At 37.2% G+C, this 21,497-nt stretch overlaps 2 protein-coding genes across 2 annotated transcripts; both read left to right on the top strand.

Annotated features, from left to right (window-relative positions):
• Nucleotides 1-14,575: 14,575 nt before the first annotated feature.
• Nucleotides 14,576-17,907, top strand: LOC113323100 (cyclin-dependent kinase B1-1-like). Its single transcript, XM_026571360.1, has 7 exons — nt 14,576-14,966; nt 15,173-15,234; nt 15,355-15,466; nt 15,551-15,644; nt 16,019-16,088; nt 16,528-16,666; nt 17,560-17,907. Exons 1-7 carry the CDS (start codon nt 14,625-14,627, stop codon nt 17,686-17,688), a joined length of 948 nt encoding a protein of 315 aa, XP_026427145.1. The 5' UTR covers nt 14,576-14,624; the 3' UTR covers nt 17,689-17,907.
• A 464-nt stretch (nt 17,908-18,371) lies between these two features.
• On the top strand, nt 18,372-20,977 carry LOC113322871 (cyclin-dependent kinase B1-1-like). Its single transcript, XM_026571052.1, has 6 exons — nt 18,372-18,856; nt 19,020-19,193; nt 19,286-19,379; nt 19,745-19,814; nt 20,127-20,265; nt 20,589-20,977. The coding sequence occupies exons 1-6, from the start codon at nt 18,512-18,514 to the stop codon at nt 20,679-20,681; spliced, it is 915 nt and encodes a 304-aa protein (XP_026426837.1). The 5' UTR covers nt 18,372-18,511; the 3' UTR covers nt 20,682-20,977.
• The last annotated feature ends 520 nt before the right edge of the window (nt 20,978-21,497 follow it).

Genomic DNA, 21,497 nt, shown 5'->3' with positions numbered 1-21,497 from the left:
AAGAATTAGGGCGACTAGTAAAACACAACAGGGTCACCCAAACCTAAAACGAAGCTACCCCTGATCTCAAATTTCTCGAAACGGCAAATATGCCCTCCATAATCGGTAGTTAAGTTTACAATCGGGAAAATTTGTTATATAGAGGAAATTCCATTTTCACGTGATTGAGAACAACCCAGGATCGGTGGATAATGGAGTACCATGTCTACCGATTGTAAACTACTGAGCCAAAATATATCTATATTCGGTACAAAATGATATTTATTTAGCTTCCGACAATGTAAACCCAAAATTGGATTGTGCCAAAATCCTTAAATTTTCGAATTTTTTACACAAACATAATCGGTAGTAAATTTTCGAATTTTCGTGATGTTCATTATCTACGATTGTGGTAGTAGCCCCAAATTCAAAATCTTCAAAAACTAATGGGAAATTTGGATTTCTCTATTTTCACAATCGGTAGTTTCGTGATGTTCGTTATCTACTGATTATGGTAGTAGCCCAAATTCTCAAAAACCAATGGAATTTTGGATTTCCCTATTTAAACAATCGGTAGTTTCATGATGTTTATACCCTACCGATTGTGCAATCAGTAGTTTCATGATGTTCATTATCTACCGATTATGGTAGTAGCCCCCAAATTCAAGTTTTTCAAAAACCAATGGGATTTTGGATTTCTCTATTCTCACAATCGGTAGTTTCATGATGTTCATTGCCTACCGATTATACAATCGGTAGTTTCATGATGTTCATTATTTATCGATTATGGTAGTAGTCCCAAATTCAAAATTTTCAAAAACCAATGGAGTTTTGGATTTCTATGTTTTTCACAATCTGTAGTTTCATGATGTTCATTATCTACAGATTATGGTTGTCGCCCCATATTCAAAATTTTCGAAAACCAATGAAATTTTGAATATCTTTATTTTCACAATCGGTAGTTTCACGATGTTATTATATATTGATTGTGATAGTAGCCCCAAATTTAATTTTTCAAAATAAAACAAAGAAGAGAAGAACACAGTCATATTCGGTTGATAAAATTAATACTAAACTACCTATTGTAAAATGGCATATAGGTATTTTCTAACCACTAGGACATCCCATAACTACACCTATGGGATGAGAATAAAAAAATCGCCGGTAATTCTTTCGGGGTCGCCCCTAAAAATGTTAGTTTTAGTATCTTGTTCCTTATTCCACCAAAATTTCATTTGAATGTTGTCCATTTTCTTAATTAACTTCTTAGGCATAGAAAGACTGTCATGTGATGAGAAGCAACAGTACCTAGAACAGATTGGCTAACCACAGTTTAACCGCAAAATTAAGATGTCTAGATTGATAATTTACTAATATGTCTTTAAACTTTCCAAGCGAAGGTTCAAAAGACTAAATCTTGTTTCTATGAAGAAGCAATGACACCCCTAGGTATTTATCCTGCAGACCCATGATCTTAATTCCTAAGATATTAATAATGATGTCCTTGGCTCTATGGCCTGTTTTCGAACTAAATGCAAGTCTGGATTTAACAAAGTTTATGAATTTCCCGTACAAAATAATAAATTTACTTATAATGTCGTGCAAGGCTCTAACTTCACTAGGTATGGCTTTCAGAAAAATTAGAAAAATATCAGCAAAAAACATGTGGTTAATTCTCGCTAACTTTTATCCCTTGTAAACCTTCTTTTTGTTTATCAATTAATAAACATTCGGAGTTGCTATTCTGCTCACTAAACACAATACTACTCACCACTCATCCACATCTAGACCCTAGATTTGTGAAGTGGTAAACCCTTTTTGGGAGTGGGTGGGTCACGGATGAACTTCCTTAACCAATACTTTTGAGACACATGGAGATGAGTGGTTAGTAGTGCTGTTAATGGCGTATAGAATAGCATTTCCGATAAACATTTGGGACAAAAATTCATACATAAAATAAACAAATAAGGAGGGATGAGATCTCCTTGAAGAAGACCCATATTCAGCAGAAAGATATCGCATGGAGCTCCATTAAAAAGAATTGATGTAGAACCGTATAGACGCATTGTTCAATTATCTTGCAGAAGTCATCATGGAAACCAAGGTTTTTTTATTGAGTAAAGAACAAATTCCTACTCTACCCCGTCGAAAGCCTTCGACATATCTAATAATTTAATAGCCACGAGACCTTTTTTGAATTTTTGTTTTTTCATAGTATCCACAAACTCATGAGCGATAATTATGTTATCCGTCATCTGTTATTTTGCAGAAACGCTGCTTGATATGGGAAGATAATCCTATTAAGGATAGGCCTTAGTCTATTAAAAATGATCTTAGATATTATCTCATACGATGTATTATATAGACTAATCGGCCTAAAATCCATAGCATTCCTAGGAAATTGTATTATAGGAACCTGAGATATGAAGTTATGATTACATTGCTTTAATATGTATTTAGAATGAAAAAAATATTGAACCATATTCACCATATTTGCACCAACTATGCCCACATTTTCTGATAAAATCTCGGTTGAAAACCATCCAGACCTGAAGTAGTCCAAGGTTTCATCTTAAAAACTATGTCCTTAATTTCATATTAACTAGGTATACTGAACAAAAGGGCGTTATCATCGTTAGAGACATAAGTCTGTCTCTCACTCATAGAATCAAGAAGGATAATCAGATTAGTAGACCTACTAATAATCGAATAGTGGTCCTTTAGATTATTAGCAATATCAACTCTATCAGTGAGCCAGATACCTAGGCTATTTCGCAGAGATTCAATTTGAGTTTTCGTTCTCCTATAATTAGCCCTATCACGAAAGTACTTTGTGTTCCTGTCATCATAAGCTAAAACATCATCTCCACACCCATGTTTCCATAATCATGTTTAATGTCGAGCCAGTGTTTAAATCTATCCTGCAACGCCTGCACTGCAGTCTGCTAGACCTATCCTCTGAATTAACTGAAGCACTAACACGATCTATCTCGCTTTAATATCCTAATCCGAATTAGAGAATTGCCGAAAAAAATTAGCATTCCACTGCCTAAGGCCAGTTTTTAACATTTGAAATAAACTTAGAGTTTTTAAAAGCATGAGAACCAGTCAAATCATGTAACCAGTGAGTAGCAACAATGTCTCTACAAGATTCATTTAGGCATTTGTTGAATCTGAAGGGCCTTCTAGTAGGGTTATCATTTCTAGCCATTTCATCTCACCTCGGGCTACCAACTTCCATTGCCCATTGGCCAAGCTAGAAGATGATATTTGGGTGAATTACTTCCACAGAATATTGTGGAGACAGATTGCATATATTTATATGGAATACAAGATAAGATAGTGAAAACAGAATAACATAATGCAATTAGATCCTAGTTAATAGTTGCAGAGACTGGACTCAATGTTTATCTTGCGTAGACTGTGGAAATGGTTGCAATTGTTTTGCAGCTGACTGAGTATTCTGACTAACACCCTCCCTCAAGTTGAACTGGAGTTGACGGATGTTCAATTTGTCACGCAGAAATTGATATCTTGTGGAAGACAGGCCTTTAGTAAATAAGTCCGCTATTTGATCCCTGGAACTGATGAAGTGCACTTGTAGTTGTTTAGCTGCCACTCTTTCACGAACAAAGTGATAGTCGATCTCTATATGCTTTGTTCTGGCGTGGAATATTGGGTTTTCTATCAGATAAGTTGCTCCCAGATTGTCACACAATAAGGAAGGTACAGGTGTATGAATTCCTAATTCCTGTAACAGAGACTGAATCGAGATAAGTTCTGAAGTTGCAATAGCAATGCCACGATACTTTGATTCTGTGCTGGACTTTGAAACAGTCTTTTGTTTCCTGGCACTCCGTGAAATAAGATTGCCCCCAAAATAGATACAGTAGCCACTAGTTGACCTGCGATCATCTAAATTCCCTTCCCAATCTGCATCCGAATAGGCATTGAGTGAATAATTTAAGGCTGGGGTGAAGAACAATCCGTAGTCGATTGTCTGCTTCAAGTAACGCAATATACGTTTTACTAGTTCCCAGTGCTCCATAAAATCCTCGTCTTGCAAAGGATACTTAGTTGTAGTAAGACACAATTTCGGGATTGGTTTGGTAATACCTGCTTTAGCTCGTGTTACCATCATGTGACCTTGTTTCTGGTGTTGTGGTGTAGGTTGAACCTCAGATTCAGCCTGAACAGTAGACAAGGAATTACCGGCTGACTCTGCTGATGCAACTGAAGAATACTGTGGAGAATCTAGAGCATATGCTGGAGACTGTGGTTGCGGCAAAGCTGGTGACAGCGGCTGCTGGAGCTGTAGCTGTACAGGAGGTGTTGGTCTGAAAACTGATGAGCTAAGGATATCTGTGCTTGTTGCAGTAATTGGTTGACAAACTTCAAGAGCTTGCTGCTGTCGAGGAGAGAATGAGAATGATGTTTCTTCAAATCTCACATAGTGTGAAATATACTTCCTATTGGTTGGCAGATGGAGGCATATATAGCCTTATGTGCTGCACTGTACCCTAAAAAGACACATGGAAGTGACCTGGGATCTAATTTGTTTGCATTGTATGGTCGCAGACGGGGATAAGCTAAGCAACCAAACACTCTTAAAAATGCATAATCTGGTTTTTTACTGTACAACAACTCAAGAGGTGTTTTTGTATCTGATCTAGATTTAGGTACTCTATTGATAAGATAACAAGCAGTTGTGAAGGCTTCTGACCAAAATTCTTTTGGCAAGTGAGCATGAAATAGGAGTGCTAGACCACTTTCTTTTATATGCCTTATACGACGCTCTGCAAAACCATTCTGAGCTGAGGTATGAGGGCAAGAAAATCTATATTGGATGCCTGAACTGTTTAGATAGGAGGTAATTCTTTTGTACTCAAGAGCATTGTCAGATTGGAAAATCTGGATTTTATGACCAGTTAAATTTTCTACTTGTTTGTGAAATTGAACAAAAAGATTGTAAGCATCAGAACGATGAACCATTGGAAATACCCAGGTGTAATGAGAGAAAACATCCATTAACAACATGTAATAACGAAAACCATTTCTTGAAATTTGTGGAGAAACCCAAATATCAGAAACAACCAAACTCAAAGGTTTATCAAAGGTAGTAGTACTGAGAGAAAAGGGAAGTTTTCTACTCTTGCTAACATGACAAGAGTGACAAAAATCGAACTTCTTATGCAAAACAGGAAGGGAAAAATTTCTAATTATTTTTGAAACTGTTCCAAGCATTGGGTGACCCAGGCGCTGGTGCCAAACAGGTAGACTGGCTGAGAGATAAGACTGTGGCGTTTGGATGGATTTATGTCACCTATTCCATCGAGAATATACAACTCATTCTCATTCCTCCACTTTAGCAGCATTGCTCCCGTGCATTTGTCCTTCACAAGAAAAAAGTTTGTGTGAAACTCAAAAAACACATTGTTGTCTTTACAGAACTGAGAAACAGATAGAAGATTTGTTTTAATCTTTGGTACATGATAAATCTGATTTAATAGAAAACAACGTGTATAATTTGTGAATGTTGCGTTACCAATATGCGTAATTTCCAGACCATTATCATTACCCACACGAACTTGATCCGTGCCTTCATACTCATGCGGAATATAGATGTTGTTCACATCAGGAGTTAAATGATGGGTTGCACCAGTATCAGTTACCCATTGTCCATTAGCTTGCCCACCTGGTAAGGCAATATAAGCTTCAGGCGCTTTTGCATGTTGGTGGGTATCTTTGTCATAGCGAAACCATCATCGATCTGCAGTATGGTTGCGCTTTTTGCAAATCTGGCAATAGACTGGACCATTACTAGTATCTCTTGGAGGCTTTTGAGGGCGACGATTGTTATTGTTTGGCGTATTTGGTCCTCTTGGTGGATTTGGAACCCCTCTTGGTGCATATGTGCCTGCAGACGACGAGGAAGAACTGACAAAGTTGGCAACTGGTTCTTGCATCTGAGACATCTGATGTTCTAGCCTCATCTCAAATGTCAGAAGATGAGTGACGAAGGTTGATATGTCCATTGTTTCAGCAGTACTCAATGTTGTAACAATTGGGTCATAAGTATGATTTAATCCATTGCAAATGGATTGTTTTTTCTCATGAGCTGGTACGGTGTATCCTGTGGCTGCAAGCTGATCAAATAAACGCTTAACATCATTTAAATACACCTTCAAAGTCTTATTACCTTTGTGCAGGTTATGAAGCTGTCTCTTTAGATTCATCTGGTGAGCAAATGTTTTCGGAGCAAACTCAGACTCCAAGGTATCTCATATCTCCTGTGCAGTATCAAGTTCTGCAACTACACTGAGAACTTCAGGAGTCAAGGTTGAATTCAGCCAACCAACGATCAATGAGTCTTGGTGCTCATATGATGTAAACGCAGGATTAACATCCCCACTTTCTGGTAGATTTCTTGGTGGTTTTTGTTTTGATCCATCGATAAACCCTGTTAAGTCATAGCCTTTCAGTATAGGCTTGAACTGAGCCTTCCACAATACATGATTAGTGCCAGTATGTTTCAAAGTAACAAGGTGATGGATTTGAACCTGGTGTAGAGTAGTTGTAACTTCTGCCATTGTTTTGATTTTTTTTTTGTATAGGTTTTTTTTTTTGATAGGTGCGGAAGCCGGAATCTGGATCGAGAGCCTGATACCAAGCTAGAAGATGATATTTGGGTGGATTACTTCCACAGAATATTGTGGAGACAGATTGCATATATTTATATGGAATACAAGATAAGATAGTGAAAACAGAATAACATAATGCAATTAGATCCTAGTTAATAGTTGCAGAGACTGGACTCAATGTTTATCTTGCGTAGACTGTGGAGATGGTTGCAACTGTTTTGCAGCTGACTGAGTATTCTGACTAACATGCCACTGATAGACGCATTTATGTGTCTATTTTCATCTCTATTGTGTATATTGTTAGTACCCATTTTTGTACTTATTTCGGTATTTTATCTCTTTGTAGGTGTTTTTGGAGAAATAAGCTTTTGCAGCGAAATTGGCTAAAAAAGTGGTTTTTGCGCTCGTGGGAGAAAATTATTATATGGACTCTCACTTTTGATAAGGGGAAACCTAATTACTAAGGGGTGACCCATTTCCAGGCATCTGCTAAAGGGAGACCGGGACTGGATAGGGGAAGGTCACATTTCTTCATGTTTTCAAACATTCGTTTTGGCGGGAAACTGGCAGCAGCGAGGAGCAATTTTTGTGTGAAGCTTTGGGCAGTTTTAAAGAGATTCAACACCGGAAATTGATTGGGCTGGACTTGATATGACTTAACAAGTTCATTAGAAGCAATTGGACCGATCAACTTAGGCTAGAATGGTCGGGAGAAGTGAATCAAAGTTCAACAGGGATACATATTCTTTCTGTTTATTTTCAAAGATTTTGTGAAGAATTTTGGGAGAGTTTTACGCTGGATAAAGATGTACCTAGTCTTGTTCAAGTCAGAGGAGAAGTTTGGAGAGTTAGAATAGGCCAGAAGACGCGTACAGAGAGGATTGAAGTGAGATTTTCTCTCAACTGTTGCCCGAAGAGAATAAAAAGAATATTCATAGATAAACTCGGATTTGTGGGTTTTGCTGGGTATAAAAAGGTTGGTTCGAGTCTTAGAAAGGTTATCAAGAAGTTTGGGGAAGTTTAGAGACCACAGAGACGCAGCAGAGAGGCTGGAAGACGAAGAACAGGAAGCTGCAGGAAAGCTTCCTGCTGCTGCTCGAGGAGGAAGAAGAAGACGAAGAACGGACCCTCCAGGGCCGTCGTTCTTCAACAGTGCTAGCAGCAGCAGACTTGCGTCGTTATTCAACAGCAGCACTAAAGTATCGTTCTTTTCTGGACGCTTAAAGAGGGTCGTAGTTTCACTGTTTTATATTTTTCACTCTTTTAATCATATTTTGAGCATCAAGTATGTATTTTGAGAACATGATTATTATGAGTAGCTAAACCCCAATACTGGGATGATGGAGGAAACCATTCTTTATGCATGAATAATTTTATTTAATTCTTTTATGACTATTTGCACTATTATGAGTTTGATTTATGATTTTTCTTGATTATTTGTGATTTTATCTGATGATGTATGCTTAGTCCATGAGACTCTTGATGCATTATGCTTATGATTTACATCTAATACTTTACAAAATCTATTTTTCGCAAAGAAAAGAGTCGATATTTGTTATCATTATAAGCTATAATTGTCTAGAATTAATAGTTGATTCGCATGAGTATAAGAATTGGTGGAATCCTGGGTCCTAGTATCTCTTGATCCTGTGACAAATTTTTTATATACAATTTTGTTTTTAAATCTTTTCAAGTCCGAGCAAGGAACTCTTATTTACCGCATTAAAATTACTACAACAAAATGGCGCCGCCGACGCGGACTTGCTTATAGATTTGTTTTTAGGTTTTTTTTTTGCTATTATTTGTTCCTTTTTACGTTTCTTTTTTGTGTCTTTGATTTACAGGTTCGAAGTGGAATACTAAGGACTTGGGAACAAAAAGCTTAAAGCTAAAAGCTAAAAGAGAAGAAAAAAAAAAGACATAATTTTTTTTAGGATTTAATTTTTATTATTATTATTCTTTTGTATATAGCTTTTATTTATTTATTTTTTTAGAATTTTTAAATAGGCTTTATTTTTCATAATTTTTGTAATTTTTGGACTTTTTATTTGGACTTTATTCTGGACTTTTGGACATTTTTTTTTATTTTTTTTAACCCTACGGAAGGGTATTATTATTAAAAAAAAAAATTATATAAACTGTGTGCAGGGAAGGACGACGATTACGATATCGTCTCGGCCCCTCGGGTTCGTACATGACATAGGAGTCGTGGCCCGAGTCGACTTCAACGGTTCATCCCCCGTCTGGTACGGGAGGTAAGTCCATCGAAACACTCGCGAATCTCTTGTAAGCGAGTTACTGTATTCCTTAAGGTGATTCATTGATTGAGGACAAATTTGGACTGTTTTTAATTTCCTAGTAAAGGGCAAGGCCTGGCCAAATCAAGATAAGGACTCGGATTTCATCACTGTTTCCTTCTTGCCCGCCTTAGGAAAACGAAACCTAACGCGAACCCAAGCTTAAAACTTGACTAGAACGAGACCGATAGGGTAACGCGCTTATTAGGGAAATTTTTCGAAGGATATTGGTTACTTTCTTAAGCACACCTCGAAGTTCATAATGGTTTATGTGAGTTGAATGCGTGACTGCGCCGCCTTGTGATAGCGGTGAGGCCTTGGGTATCAAAGCTCCACTGAGCTTCCCTCGCCTCAATTCAACTTACTTTGACTCGGATTGATTCCAGAGGGGTTTGCTCAAACTGTAACGAATTCCCCTTCGAGAGATAGAAGCTAGTCTAGAAACAATCTAAGGGAGCCATCATGCTTTTTGTTTGCTAGATAAAATAGGCTTGTTGTGGTCGAGTCAGCCTTCTTTGTGCTTGTTTAGAATTCCCTTGCAGTTAAAATGTCAAATTGGTATTATAATAGCCATCAGAATGAATATAATTATCCAACTGAACAATATGGACATTATTATGACCATAGTGTGAATAATGGTTGGGAACGCCAACCTTTTGAAGGTTATGGGTCGTACCATGGTGAGCCCAATTACTATCCACACGTGCATCAGTCATACGAGCAAGAAGATTATAGTACTAGTTCTTCGTCTCTAGAGGATACAATCAAACTATTGAAAAGTAGTCCTTATTATGATCCTTCAGTTCCTATTGCTTCTCTAGAAGAGACTCTCAGGAATTTAGCTGAGTCATCACGTCAGTTAGCTGAATCGACGTATAAATTAGATGAGGTGAATAACGTAGTTATGGACGAAAGAACTGCAACAACAACTGAATCTGTAGAAGATATCCTCAATAGATTAACTCAAAACTTAGATCCTACACTAAGGGAACTTTCTTTGGAAGAGACCCTTGAGAGGATAGCTGAGTCGACACGTAGACTTGAGTTAGAGACGAACGAAAGTATTGCTCGAAATAACTTGAATTGCCAATATAGTGTATCCAATAATACCCTTGAGAATGAAGATAGTTTTTCACATAATCAAGATAACGAGGTTATAATTGGTAACACTACTTATTTAGATAAGGTTCAATCATCTTCGTACTATTATGATGATGAGGATAGTAGTGATGAAGAATCTGAAATATGTAGGCATAGTGATCAGGAATCTAGTAATCCAATTGAGCTTTATAGTGATTATATTATTTCTACTTCAAATCCAAATAATTTTTATGATTATTCACCTATTCAAGAGGACGGGGATTTTATTAGGAATACCACCGTTTTAGACGATGTAGTATTTCCTTTTGATTACGAAGCCGATAGTGGTTTAGAGGAACGGGTTTATTCTGAAAATGCTGTTTTAGAGTCTATCGACTTAGAAACAATAATCTTAAATGAAGAACATAGACCCGTAGAGATGAGTAAAGATGCATTACCTGATAAAAACTTAGAAGAATCAATTGACCACTTCCAAGAATCTGATGATCTAGAAATTAGGGAGATTGTGACTAGTCTATCTAGAGACACTGAAAACTCTAAGTTTGGGGGTGATTATCACTTTCCTAGTGCTTTACCTTTAACTCTCAGAAAGTCCCCTCACATAGGACTTGATATCCATGCCTCAACCATCTTACAAGATTATCTTCATACTAGGTTTCCCGAACCTAATGATGTCCTGAAAAAAGTTCAGTCGTTAGAAACCCATCCTCTGGTTGATGTGGTTTGCCCAGGCTATGATACCCAGATTGACTTTGTTTTCCCACCAAATAGTTTTCTTCCAATTGTGGGAATGTATAGATTTCAAATGTGTCACTTATTAAGTTTTGAGACTAAGCCTAAGTACTTTAGGAAATTAGAATCGACACATTTGCTTCAGAATGACCACTACTCTGACTGTGGTCAACTATGTAAGTCATACCTAATTGACTTAGAGGATCCTAAATTATTTAGGTTATTTTGTGATTCCAGGTTCTTATCTGAGTTTTCCCAGACTCTAGGACCTAATAATTTGGATCCTACCTATGAGGAAATGCATCCGAGGAAAATAGTCTATTTAGACCCCTTCATAGAACCTGAACCTGAACCGCAATTAGAGATAGTTATCCAGAAACTAGGTAAGGGCATGCTAGTCTTGTACATTTTCTTGGTTCACTGCAGTTTACTTTTGTCAGCTCTTTTTGGTTTTAAAGACCCACAGTTATTCCGGCTACTGTTATACGGTTCGAGTTGACTAAACCTTTTCTATGTCTGGCTGAAGACTTTAAACTTAGCACTTCTTGGGAGGTAACCCAATCTCATGCAACACGGTAATATCTTTCCTTATCTCTTTTGCTTCAAATGGTAACAGTTTCTCCTTGTTCATGCTTTTAATTTCATCTTTAGAACATTGAGGACAATGTTAGATTTAAGTTTGGGGGTACGGGAGAAACTTTTTAGTTGCAGTATGAATAAATAAACTCCAGAGCCTAGAAATTTATGCGTATTTAGGATGGCACTAACCAATCTAAGTGGATGGAAGCATTTTGGCTGTAGGAGTTGAGGAACCAATCTGAATAGATGGAAACATCTAAAGAGTCTATTCATAAAAGCACAGAGCTCAGGTGTTAGAAATAACATGATAGTTTCACCATATCTCGTTGAGTCCTTTTCACTTCTATTTTTATTTTATTTTATTTTGTTTTTTAACCATGTTTCTCTAAGTGATAGGTGGGGCCCACGATTCAAGTTGTTACCAATGCTAGGATGCATTAGAGTGATTGAGTTACCAAAAAAAAAACAGTTGAAAAAAAAAAAAAAAAATTTGAAACCAGACCATTCGACCAAAAGGAAAATTCAATAAAGTCGACCACTGGTACCCTTGTATATGCCAGTTGTGTTGACCTAGAGTTAGGTTATCGACCACTGGTACCCTTGTATATGCCAGTGTGTTGATATTAGTCAGACTAGTATCTCAATCCATTAGGATAGGTTCATTTGGCGGAGGCCTTCAGACAGATATGGGAAACGCCGTTCACTTAGTAAACATCAAAACCATCTATGTTTTTCTATATCCATCTCTTAATCTTTCCATGTGATTAGTTTGACTCCGAATATGATGTCCATAGTGCAACTATCTGAGTAGAGCTCTGTCACTTATATATGAATTTTAGTATGCTTGAGTGCAAACTCGTGTACATCAATTGGAATTTCGCATCAGGGTACTTCCTCTTGTAGTCAATAAGTATGCCAACCAAGGAGATTCTTTAGTGCCTTCCAAGGTTCGTTGTAGATATCTAGGGTCTGGAGTATTAAGGTTTTGTGGTATATCTCTTGTAAGCCCTCCCGAGACTATAACTCGGCCACTAGGGCCACCTAGGGGTTTAAAGGCTTATTGCATACGCTAAATGCAATCGACGATGCCTGCGACAGTGAGTTAGGATTTTATTTTGTAGTTTTGATTTGCTCGGGACTAGCAAATAATAAGTTTGGGGGTATTTGATAGACGCATTCATGTGTCTATTTTCTTCTCTATTGTGTATATTGTTAGTACCCATTTTTGTACTTATTTCGGTATTTTATCTCTTTGTAGGTGTTTTTGGAGAAATAAGCTTTTGCGGTGAAATTGGCTAAAAAAGTGGTTTTTGCGCTCGTGGGAGAAAATTACTATACAGACTCTCACTTTGGATAAGGGGCAACCTAATTACTAAGGGGTGACCCATTTCCAGGCATCTGCTAAAGGGAGTTCGGGACTGGATAGGGGAAGGTCACATTTCTTCACGTTTTCAAACATTCGTTTTGGCGGGAAACTGGCAGCAGCGAGGAGCAATTTTTGTGTGAAGCTTTGGGCAGTTTTAAAGAGATTCAACACCGGAAATTGATTGGGACGGACTTGATATGACTTAACAAGTTCATTAGAAGCAATTGGACCGATCAACTTGGGCTAGAATGGCCGGGAGAAGTGAATCAAAGTTCAACAGGGATACGTATTCTTTCTGTTTATTTTCAAAGATTTTGTGAAGAATTTTGGGATAGTTTTACGCTGGATAAAGATGTACCTAGTCTTGTTCAAGTCAGAGGAGAAGTTTGGAGAGTTAGAATAGGCCAGAAGACGCGTACAGAGAGGATTGAAGTGAGATTTTCTCTCAACTGTTGAACGAAGAGAATAAAAAGAATATTCATAGATAAACTCGGATTTGTGGGTTTTGCTGGGTATAAAAAGGTTGGTTCGAGTCTTAGAAAGGTTATCAAGAAGTTTGGGGAAGTTTAGAGACCACAGAGACACAACAGAGAGGCTGGAAGACGAAGAACAGGAAGCTGCAGGAAAGCTTCCTGCTGCTGCTCGAGGAGGAAGAAGAAGACGAAGAACGGACCCTCCAGGGCCGTCGTTCTTCAACAGTGCTAGCAGCAGCAGACTTGCGTCGTTATTCAACAGCAGCAGACCAGCGTCGTTACTCAACAGCAGCGCTAAAGTATCGTTCTTTTCTGGACGCTTAAAGAGGGTCGTAGTTTCACTGTATTATATTTTTCACTCTTTTAATCATATTTTGAGCATCAAGTATGTATTTTGAGAACATGATTATTATGAGTAGCTAAACCCCAATACTGGGATGACGTAGGAAACCATTCTTTATGCATGAGTAATTTTATTTAATTCTTTTATGACTATTTGCACTATTATGAGTTTGATTTATGATTTTTCTTGATTATTTGTGATTTTATCTGATGATGTATGCTTAGTCCATGAGACTCTTCATGCATCATGCTTATGATTTACATCTAATACTTTACAAAATCTATTTTTCGCAAAGAAAAGAGTCGATATTTGTTATCATTATAAGCTATAATTGTCTAGAATTAATAGTTGATTCGCATGTGTATAAGAATTGGTGGAATCCTGAGTCCTAGTATCTCTTGATCCTGTGACAAATTTTGTATATACAATTTTGTTTTTAAATCTTTTCAAGTCCGAGCAACGAACTCTTATTTACCGCATTAAAATTACTACAACAGCCACGTCTATAAAATTTTCATGGGTGTCTCATGAAGTTATACATCGCTGACCGTTCAGTCCTTTACATGTGGTACGTGCCATTAGATTTTACAACAATTCTAGAGTGATTGAAGGAAATTGTGTGAAAATCTGTGGATAGATCTAATTGTTACAGGTACAAGTTCAAGGATTTTCTTTCTGTTTGTCCCATCCGTATCGAGCGATTGTAAAATCATTCTAGGACAACTGTCATGGGACACATCCGAAACAATCATTCTCTACCTTTGATCATTCACATCTCCACCTACCAGTCCCAATGCAGAGTCACCCTTTTCACTTTTCAGATTATGCCACGTCGCCTCCCAAGTCTTGACCAGCCCGCTGTAGCAAGGTCCATTTTAGAACACGCTGGTCATTTAACGCTGCGGAATGTGCAGGTGTAGCTCACCGAGTCGCACACAAAATCCTAGTCAAAGATAATGGTGGGTCCAGGTGATTTCAGATTTCAAAGCTGACGATTCGAAGTTCACGTCTCCTTCTCTTGGCGCCTTAGTTTCATTTCAAATACACAAAAAGATCCTCGAAATAAGAGAGAGAAACAGAAATTAGGGTTTTATCAGAAGAGAGCATCCGTCAATGGAGAAGTATCATAAGCTTCAGAAGGTAGGAGAAGGAACATATGGGAAAGTATACAAAGCAATAGATAAAACAACTGGACAGATCGTAGCACTGAAGAAAACTCGTTTGTCTATGTATGAAGAAGGTGTTCCTTCGACAGCGATTCGAGAAGTTTCATTACTTAAAATGCTTTCTCAATCTATCCATGTGGTGAAATTACTCTGTGTTGAATATCTTGAAAAAAATGGAAATCCCCTTCTTTACTTAGTTTTTGAATACCTTGATACTGATCTGAAGAAATTCATCAATTGCCATCGGAAAGGTCCTGATGCTGGTCCTTTACCCCCTCCTCTCATTCAGGTAAACCCTATTATGTGCTTCCAGAATTTTAATTTCAATAATCTAATTAGTGATATTTACATGGATTAGAACCTATTATTTGGGCATTTCATACGAATCCTCATCGGATTCATCCTATTATAACGAAAACTAGTTAAAATCTTAAGATTTTGTTTAGATGATCACTTATGAATCTGAATTTTGGGTTTTTTTTTTTATTTGTACAGAATTTCATGTATCAGTTGTGTAAAGGGATCGAATATTGTCATGGTCATGGTGTGCTTCACAGGTATTTTTTTCTACTTTGCTGTGAAAATCTGTTTCTTATAGATTTGTGGTATAGCATAATCTTGTTTTTTTTGCTGAAACTGCTTTTCTTTTCTGTTGATTTCTTAATCATGGATTGCAGAGATTTAAAGCCCCACAATCTTTTGTTGGATAAAGAGAAGGGTATACTGAAGATTGCAGATCTTGGTTTGGGAAGAGCTTATATTGTGCCTATGAAGCATTACACACATGAGGTAGCATCATACTGCATGAATGGAAAAAAAAATGGACTAATGTTTTTTGTCGATCTGATTTAGTTTCAATCTCTTAACTGGCAGATTCTTACACTTTGGTATAGAGCTCCAGAGATATTGTTGGGGTCGAAGCATTACTCGTGTTCTGTCGATATGTGGTCTGTAGGGTGTATATTAGGTCAGTTCCTAAAACCTTCCTTTTCCCAAGTGTTGTACTCGCCATTCTACTGTCTGAAGTTCCTCTATCTTTGTTGTTTTGGAAGTTTTCAACGTAATTCTTATAATTAGTGACTAAGGCTTCATACTCATACATTATAAGCTGAATTAGGAGTCACTTGTTCATAAATCACTTAGCAGATTTTTTTATTCTAGTTTGATAAATCTATAACATAAGTTGGAGAAGAGAACCAAATTTTGTTGCTGTGATGCAAATTAGATGCTTGAGGCAATTAAAATACAGTTAACAGGAGTATAACTCTAACATCATTTTGCATGGATCACTGTAATCTATTCTATGATTAGTGGCTTAGTAGTTTTCGTTTTCCTGTGCAGCTGAGCTGGAAAGAAGAGAAGCTCTATTCAAGGGTGACTCAGAGTTACAACAGCTTCTTCGTATTTTTGGGTACTGCTCTTTCTGTTTGAATAGTATGTTAAGGTTTCATTACCTTAATGGCTTTACCATTGCGCTACTGCTATAAATTAGGCTGGTCACATGAGCGTCTTACCTAGCCCTCTTGGGGATTATATTTTATCTACGTGTAAAAATCTCTTAAATTAACTTTATCTTGTAGGACATGTTAAACATTGCAAACCATTTAATAAATATTGCTTCGAAATGCTTCTTATCTACCATTGTTAGTCTATCGCCTTCGTGCACGGCTGATACTTCATACCACTTGTAAGCAAATGCTGCAAATAGGTCCTGTGCTCCTAGTTCATCGCCATGTAGTGGTTGATGATATTGTAAACAGGAAGCAAGCTAGTTTTGCCCCTCTTGCAATGCCTTGTATCATTGCAGTTTTCTTCTATTTTTTCCTCTTATTCGGTGATCATGCTGACAGGTTGTTGGGAACTCCTACTGAGGAGCAATGGCCTGGAGTTACTTCTCTGAAAGATTGGCATGAATATCCACAATGGAAGCCTCAGAGCTTGGTGCATGCTGTTCCTTCTCTTGAACCTGAGGGTGTTGATCTTTTATCGGTAAAAACTACTTCTATTGTTACTTCACAAGAACTATTAGATACTAAAAATACATGATTATTTGTGTTTGTTTTAACTAGGTTGCATTAGTTAATAAACCCCAGCAGTGTAGCATCGGTGAGAAAGCTTAGATGGTATAGAGTTGGAGTAACTTGTTCTCAGACAAAAAATCATTCATTTAGCTAATCCAAATCAGGATTTTTGATAAAAGTCTGAGCATTTGCGCTTTTGAATTTTCATTGTTACTTTTTTTTTTGGCAAATCTAGAATAACATGTTGTTTGGTCAAATCTGACTGCGAAGCTGCTCAGCTTGATGCGGGACGTATTTGAGGCTTTCTTATGGCGGTCTTGTTAGTCGGTACATATCCATAATTAGGTCTGTTTGGTTAGGATTTGCTTTGAATCTATTAGTTTGCTGGTGTCCAAGTCAAATAAGATATGAAGCTTTAAAGATAAGTATCTTTAGTAGTCAAAGTCGTTAGGATAAACTTCACAGGTATGTGAAGTTCTGATCAGTCGATGATTATAAGTAGTCTCTCTTTCTGTTTGTCAGGGTAGCTTGGATTAGCTCATCTTGATTAATGGAAAGTATGTTTGGTTTAACCATTTGATTGTTTGATTAGCTCTTGGATTAGAGTTGTTCTTGATCGTGTTGCTCCTGGATTGGAGTGTACTTTATTGTTTGGAGTGGATTCTCTGTGTTACTATTTCGTGTTTCGATCGCTTCCGCTTGTGCTATATCACAGCTTCTCTGAAAATTTGCTTTACAAATTAACTTCAATCCAATGTTTCGGCTTTAGATAAGATCTACAGCCTTTTGCTCAACTATGAGATTAACAACATTTTCTGTTCTCTTTTGTTTTGTGTATGTGTATGTGTCTGAATCAAGCAGAAGATGCTCCAGTTGGATCCCGGAAAAAGAATCTCAGCTAAGGAAGCCTTGGATCACCCCTACTTTGCCACCCTCGACAAATCACAATTTTACTCAGTATCTGACACTCCTTGCTCGAGAAACTTTTGAAAAGATAACTACTGTTTTCTCCAGCCTTGTATGGGTTCTGCATTTTCATATGGCAACAAACTGGGTTGCCATACCTTTGGTACATTCTCACTATGTGTCCTGTCACTTGTATATGTTTCTTCTTAAACCATCCAAATTTAGAATTGGCATTAAATTTTTGCCACATTCATTTCAAAATCTAACATGATCTTACATAAATATATTAGTTCCTTTTAATTTCAAGAAAATCAAAAGATATATCTCCACCATTATAATCACCCAAATGTGTGCACACATTGCCATTCTTTCTTCACATGCGAATGCATCATTCTGTTCTCCGATTCTCACACTTTCAGCGGAACGAATTCGATACTCTCCGCAGTTAACCTTAGTGTACACACATACAGCTTGGTTTCAAAAGCAAAAGAAATTTCATCACTTCAGATCTAGACGCTCCCTTTCATTTCTTAATGACCGTTGAGACTCAGAAAAGGGGAATAGGGAATGCATTCTACATTTCTACCCAAATTGCTAAGCTGCGTTCATGTTCCGTTGAACATCCTTAAAGCACATTGACCACACGATTTCTTGATGGAATAAATAAACGGTTTAGATGAGCTATGTGGGACCATGTTCTTTCAAATTTCAAAAGCAAAAAGTAAAAAGTTGGTAGATGTCTAGATGAGCGAGAAACACCGAATCAACTATCATTTCCTTTCCCTCTTATATGCATTTCAAAACTCACAGAAACATTGACAAACAGTGAGCGTTTCTATAGAAAGAGAAAGGAGATTTTTTTTCTAGGGTTTGAAATCGAGATCGAGAGAGAAATTGGGGATTCTTAATGGAGAAATATGAGAAGCTTGAGAAAGTAGGAGAAGGAACATATGGGAAAGTATACAAAGCAAAGGATAAAATCACAGGACAACTGGTTGCACTGAAGAAAACACGTTTAGAAATGGATGAAGAAGGTGTACCACCAACTGCTCTTCGTGAGGTTTCTTTGTTACAAATGTTATCACAAACGATTTATATCGTTCGATTGCTTTGTGTTGAACATGTTGATAATAAGAATGGGAAACCACTTCTCTATTTGGTTTTTGAATATCTTGATACTGATCTCAAGAAATTTGTTGATACTTATCGTAGAGGTCCTAATCCTAGACCTGTTCCTCCTTCTGTTATTCAGGTAAAAGCAAAACCCTAATTTTTGTTTTTGATTTTTGCCTTTATTTTTTAGGGGAATTTCGATTTTGATTTTGTGAAATTGAGTTTAGAATTGGGTTTGGTTAGCCCTAATTTTGTTGTGGTGATGAGGGGTTTACTTGATTTATTGGGGATTTTTTGTACAGAGTTTCATGTTTCAGTTGTGTAAAGGAGTTGCACATTGTCATAGTCATGGCGTGCTTCACAGAGATTTAAAACCCCAAAATCTTTTGGTGGATAAAGAAAAAGGTATTCTTAAGATTGCAGATCTTGGGCTTGGAAGGGCATTTACTGTACCACTTAAGAGTTACACACATGAGGTATAATTAATGAAATTGAATTTAATGAATTAAAGTATAAAGGTTAATAATTAGGCTCAAAAGTTTAGTTGATCTAATTACTTGAATTGCAGATTGTTACTCTTTGGTACAGAGCACCAGAGGTACTATTAGGATCAAGCCATTACTCAACTGGAGTGGATATGTGGTCTGTCGGATGCATATTTGGTCAGTCTTCAAACTCCTTCGTTTCTCGCAATTTTGTACTTTTAAACTGTTTGTGTAAAATCCTCTTTGATTTGAATTTGTATGCTTAGCATCAATTTTGTACCTTCTTAAATGTTTGCAAGTGATTTTCCATTACCTTCTCATAAGTTCAAGGTGTCAAAGGCATATTATTGCCTGTAAAGCTTGAGATGACCATAATTGCATCATAACGTGGAAAATGATACCCTGATTCAGACTAGATGTATTACATGCATTTTAGGTTACAATAAGAGTATTGAATGTTCAATATACTCCTCCTTCTGTTCATTCTAGCTTATTTTTAATCTTGCACTTCAATATCTTTTGAACTTTCGTTCCCTATGCAGCTGAAATGGCAAGACGACAAGCTTTATTTCCTGGTGACTCAGAGTTGCAGCAACTGCTTCATATTTTCAGGTATTATTTGTACTACACTGTTACTTCTTTTACAGTGACACATTTTACTTAACCTTGCTGATTTATGGTTATAGACCACGTTGCATGATTGTGTATTAGGCGACTATCAATGCGCATAATCCTAGTAATTTTGTAGGTTAGCTGTCATATGCCCAGCTGTATGGATTGTGAAGAACATCTATAAAGCGTAGACATTTGTGATGTCTGTAACTGTTACCTATTACCAAATATAGTTGCACACATCTACAACAGAACTCTTTCTTTTTATCGCCATGTTATAACAACATTGTTTTCTTATGCTGTCTCTGACAGACTGTTAGGAACTCCATCTGAGGAGCAATGGCCAGGAGTTAGTGCATTGAGGGATTGGCATGAGTATCCACAGTGGAAACCTCAGAACTTTGCGCGCGCTGTACCATCATTGGAAGCTGATGGTGTTGATCTCCTAACGGTATAAACACATAACTTTTGCATGTACTGAATCTACTGCTGCTATTCATTTTACTGTGTCCACCCAGATTATGTGGCATAAAATTACCTATTAGGCTATGGCAAAACTGTTTCAAACTAGATACAGTCCGAATACATAAAAAGGTTATTAGTTCCTATTTTGAAACGTCGACAAATAGAACTAAACAGAACCTATCTGTGGAGGGTGAAGTCTCTAAGGCCCCTCCCATCCTTCCGTGCATTGTGTGTAAACATGTGATTAACAAATATCAGTGTTCTTATCTTAACTTTCTGTTTGGTGCATTTGTTTTTTTGAATAAGCAGAAGATGCTCCAGTATGATCCTGCAAATAGAATCTCGGCCAAGGAAGCACTTGAACACCCTTACTTCGACAGCCTCGACAAGTCTCAGTTCTAGAACTTCTCTATCTGGGTCTGTTTCTATCTGTTTTACTGTTGGTACAACTTGGGTTGCCAGTAGGCTGTTGTTTTCATCGTCTTGGTGATCTGAATTTCGTAGACTCTGCCAGTTTGCTTTAACTTAGTCTTAGGGTTTGTTGTTGTCTTCCCGTGCTATTCTTCACCTTCTATAAAGTTTCAGTATTATCACTGTGGTAAGGTTTTAAATTTCATTTTTCAGTTCTAAAAACTACAGTAGTATCTTGTATACTATGTGAATGAATGATTTAAAAATTGGAGTGAAGGTTATTCTCATATTGTGTTTGTGTTTGCTAAATATTTAAAGCAAGTCTGAGCCTTGGAAGACAATTTTGTTGTTTGTGTAGGGGGCTCGAAAAATCGGAGCTTTTAGAAATTGACCTTCTAGGTTCCTACTTCCCCTCATCATAGTCTTCTTCCATACACATTGACCTTGTATGTTCCTACTTCCCCATCGCCTTGGATAAGTGCGATAATTTACAATCCACACAAAGATTAAAGGTATTCAAAGCTAAAGATGTTAAAAAGGCCACAATGTCATGTCAGCTTTGTTTTGGCTAGGCAGACCCGTACAACAAGGAGGAATCGTTTTTAAAAAAATCCTCCTACGTATACTTGACACTTAAAATCTTCCTGATCATTTCTAATTGTAGAACATTGATCATTTCTAACTGTAGAACTGATAATCCTCCTTTAAATCTTTTTGTTGGATCGATACCCATGTTCATCACATATCACTACCCATAATTCTGCTTCAATGTGATTCCACATTCTCTCCTTGTATACCACGTAGGGT

Source organism: Papaver somniferum, chromosome 11, assembly GCF_003573695.1.
Source record: "Papaver somniferum cultivar HN1 chromosome 11, ASM357369v1, whole genome shotgun sequence".
In the NCBI taxonomy this organism is placed as follows: domain Eukaryota; kingdom Viridiplantae; phylum Streptophyta; class Magnoliopsida; order Ranunculales; family Papaveraceae; genus Papaver; species Papaver somniferum.
The sequence above is the reverse complement of the archived record's forward strand: the minus strand, read 5'-3'. Positions and strand labels throughout refer to the sequence as shown.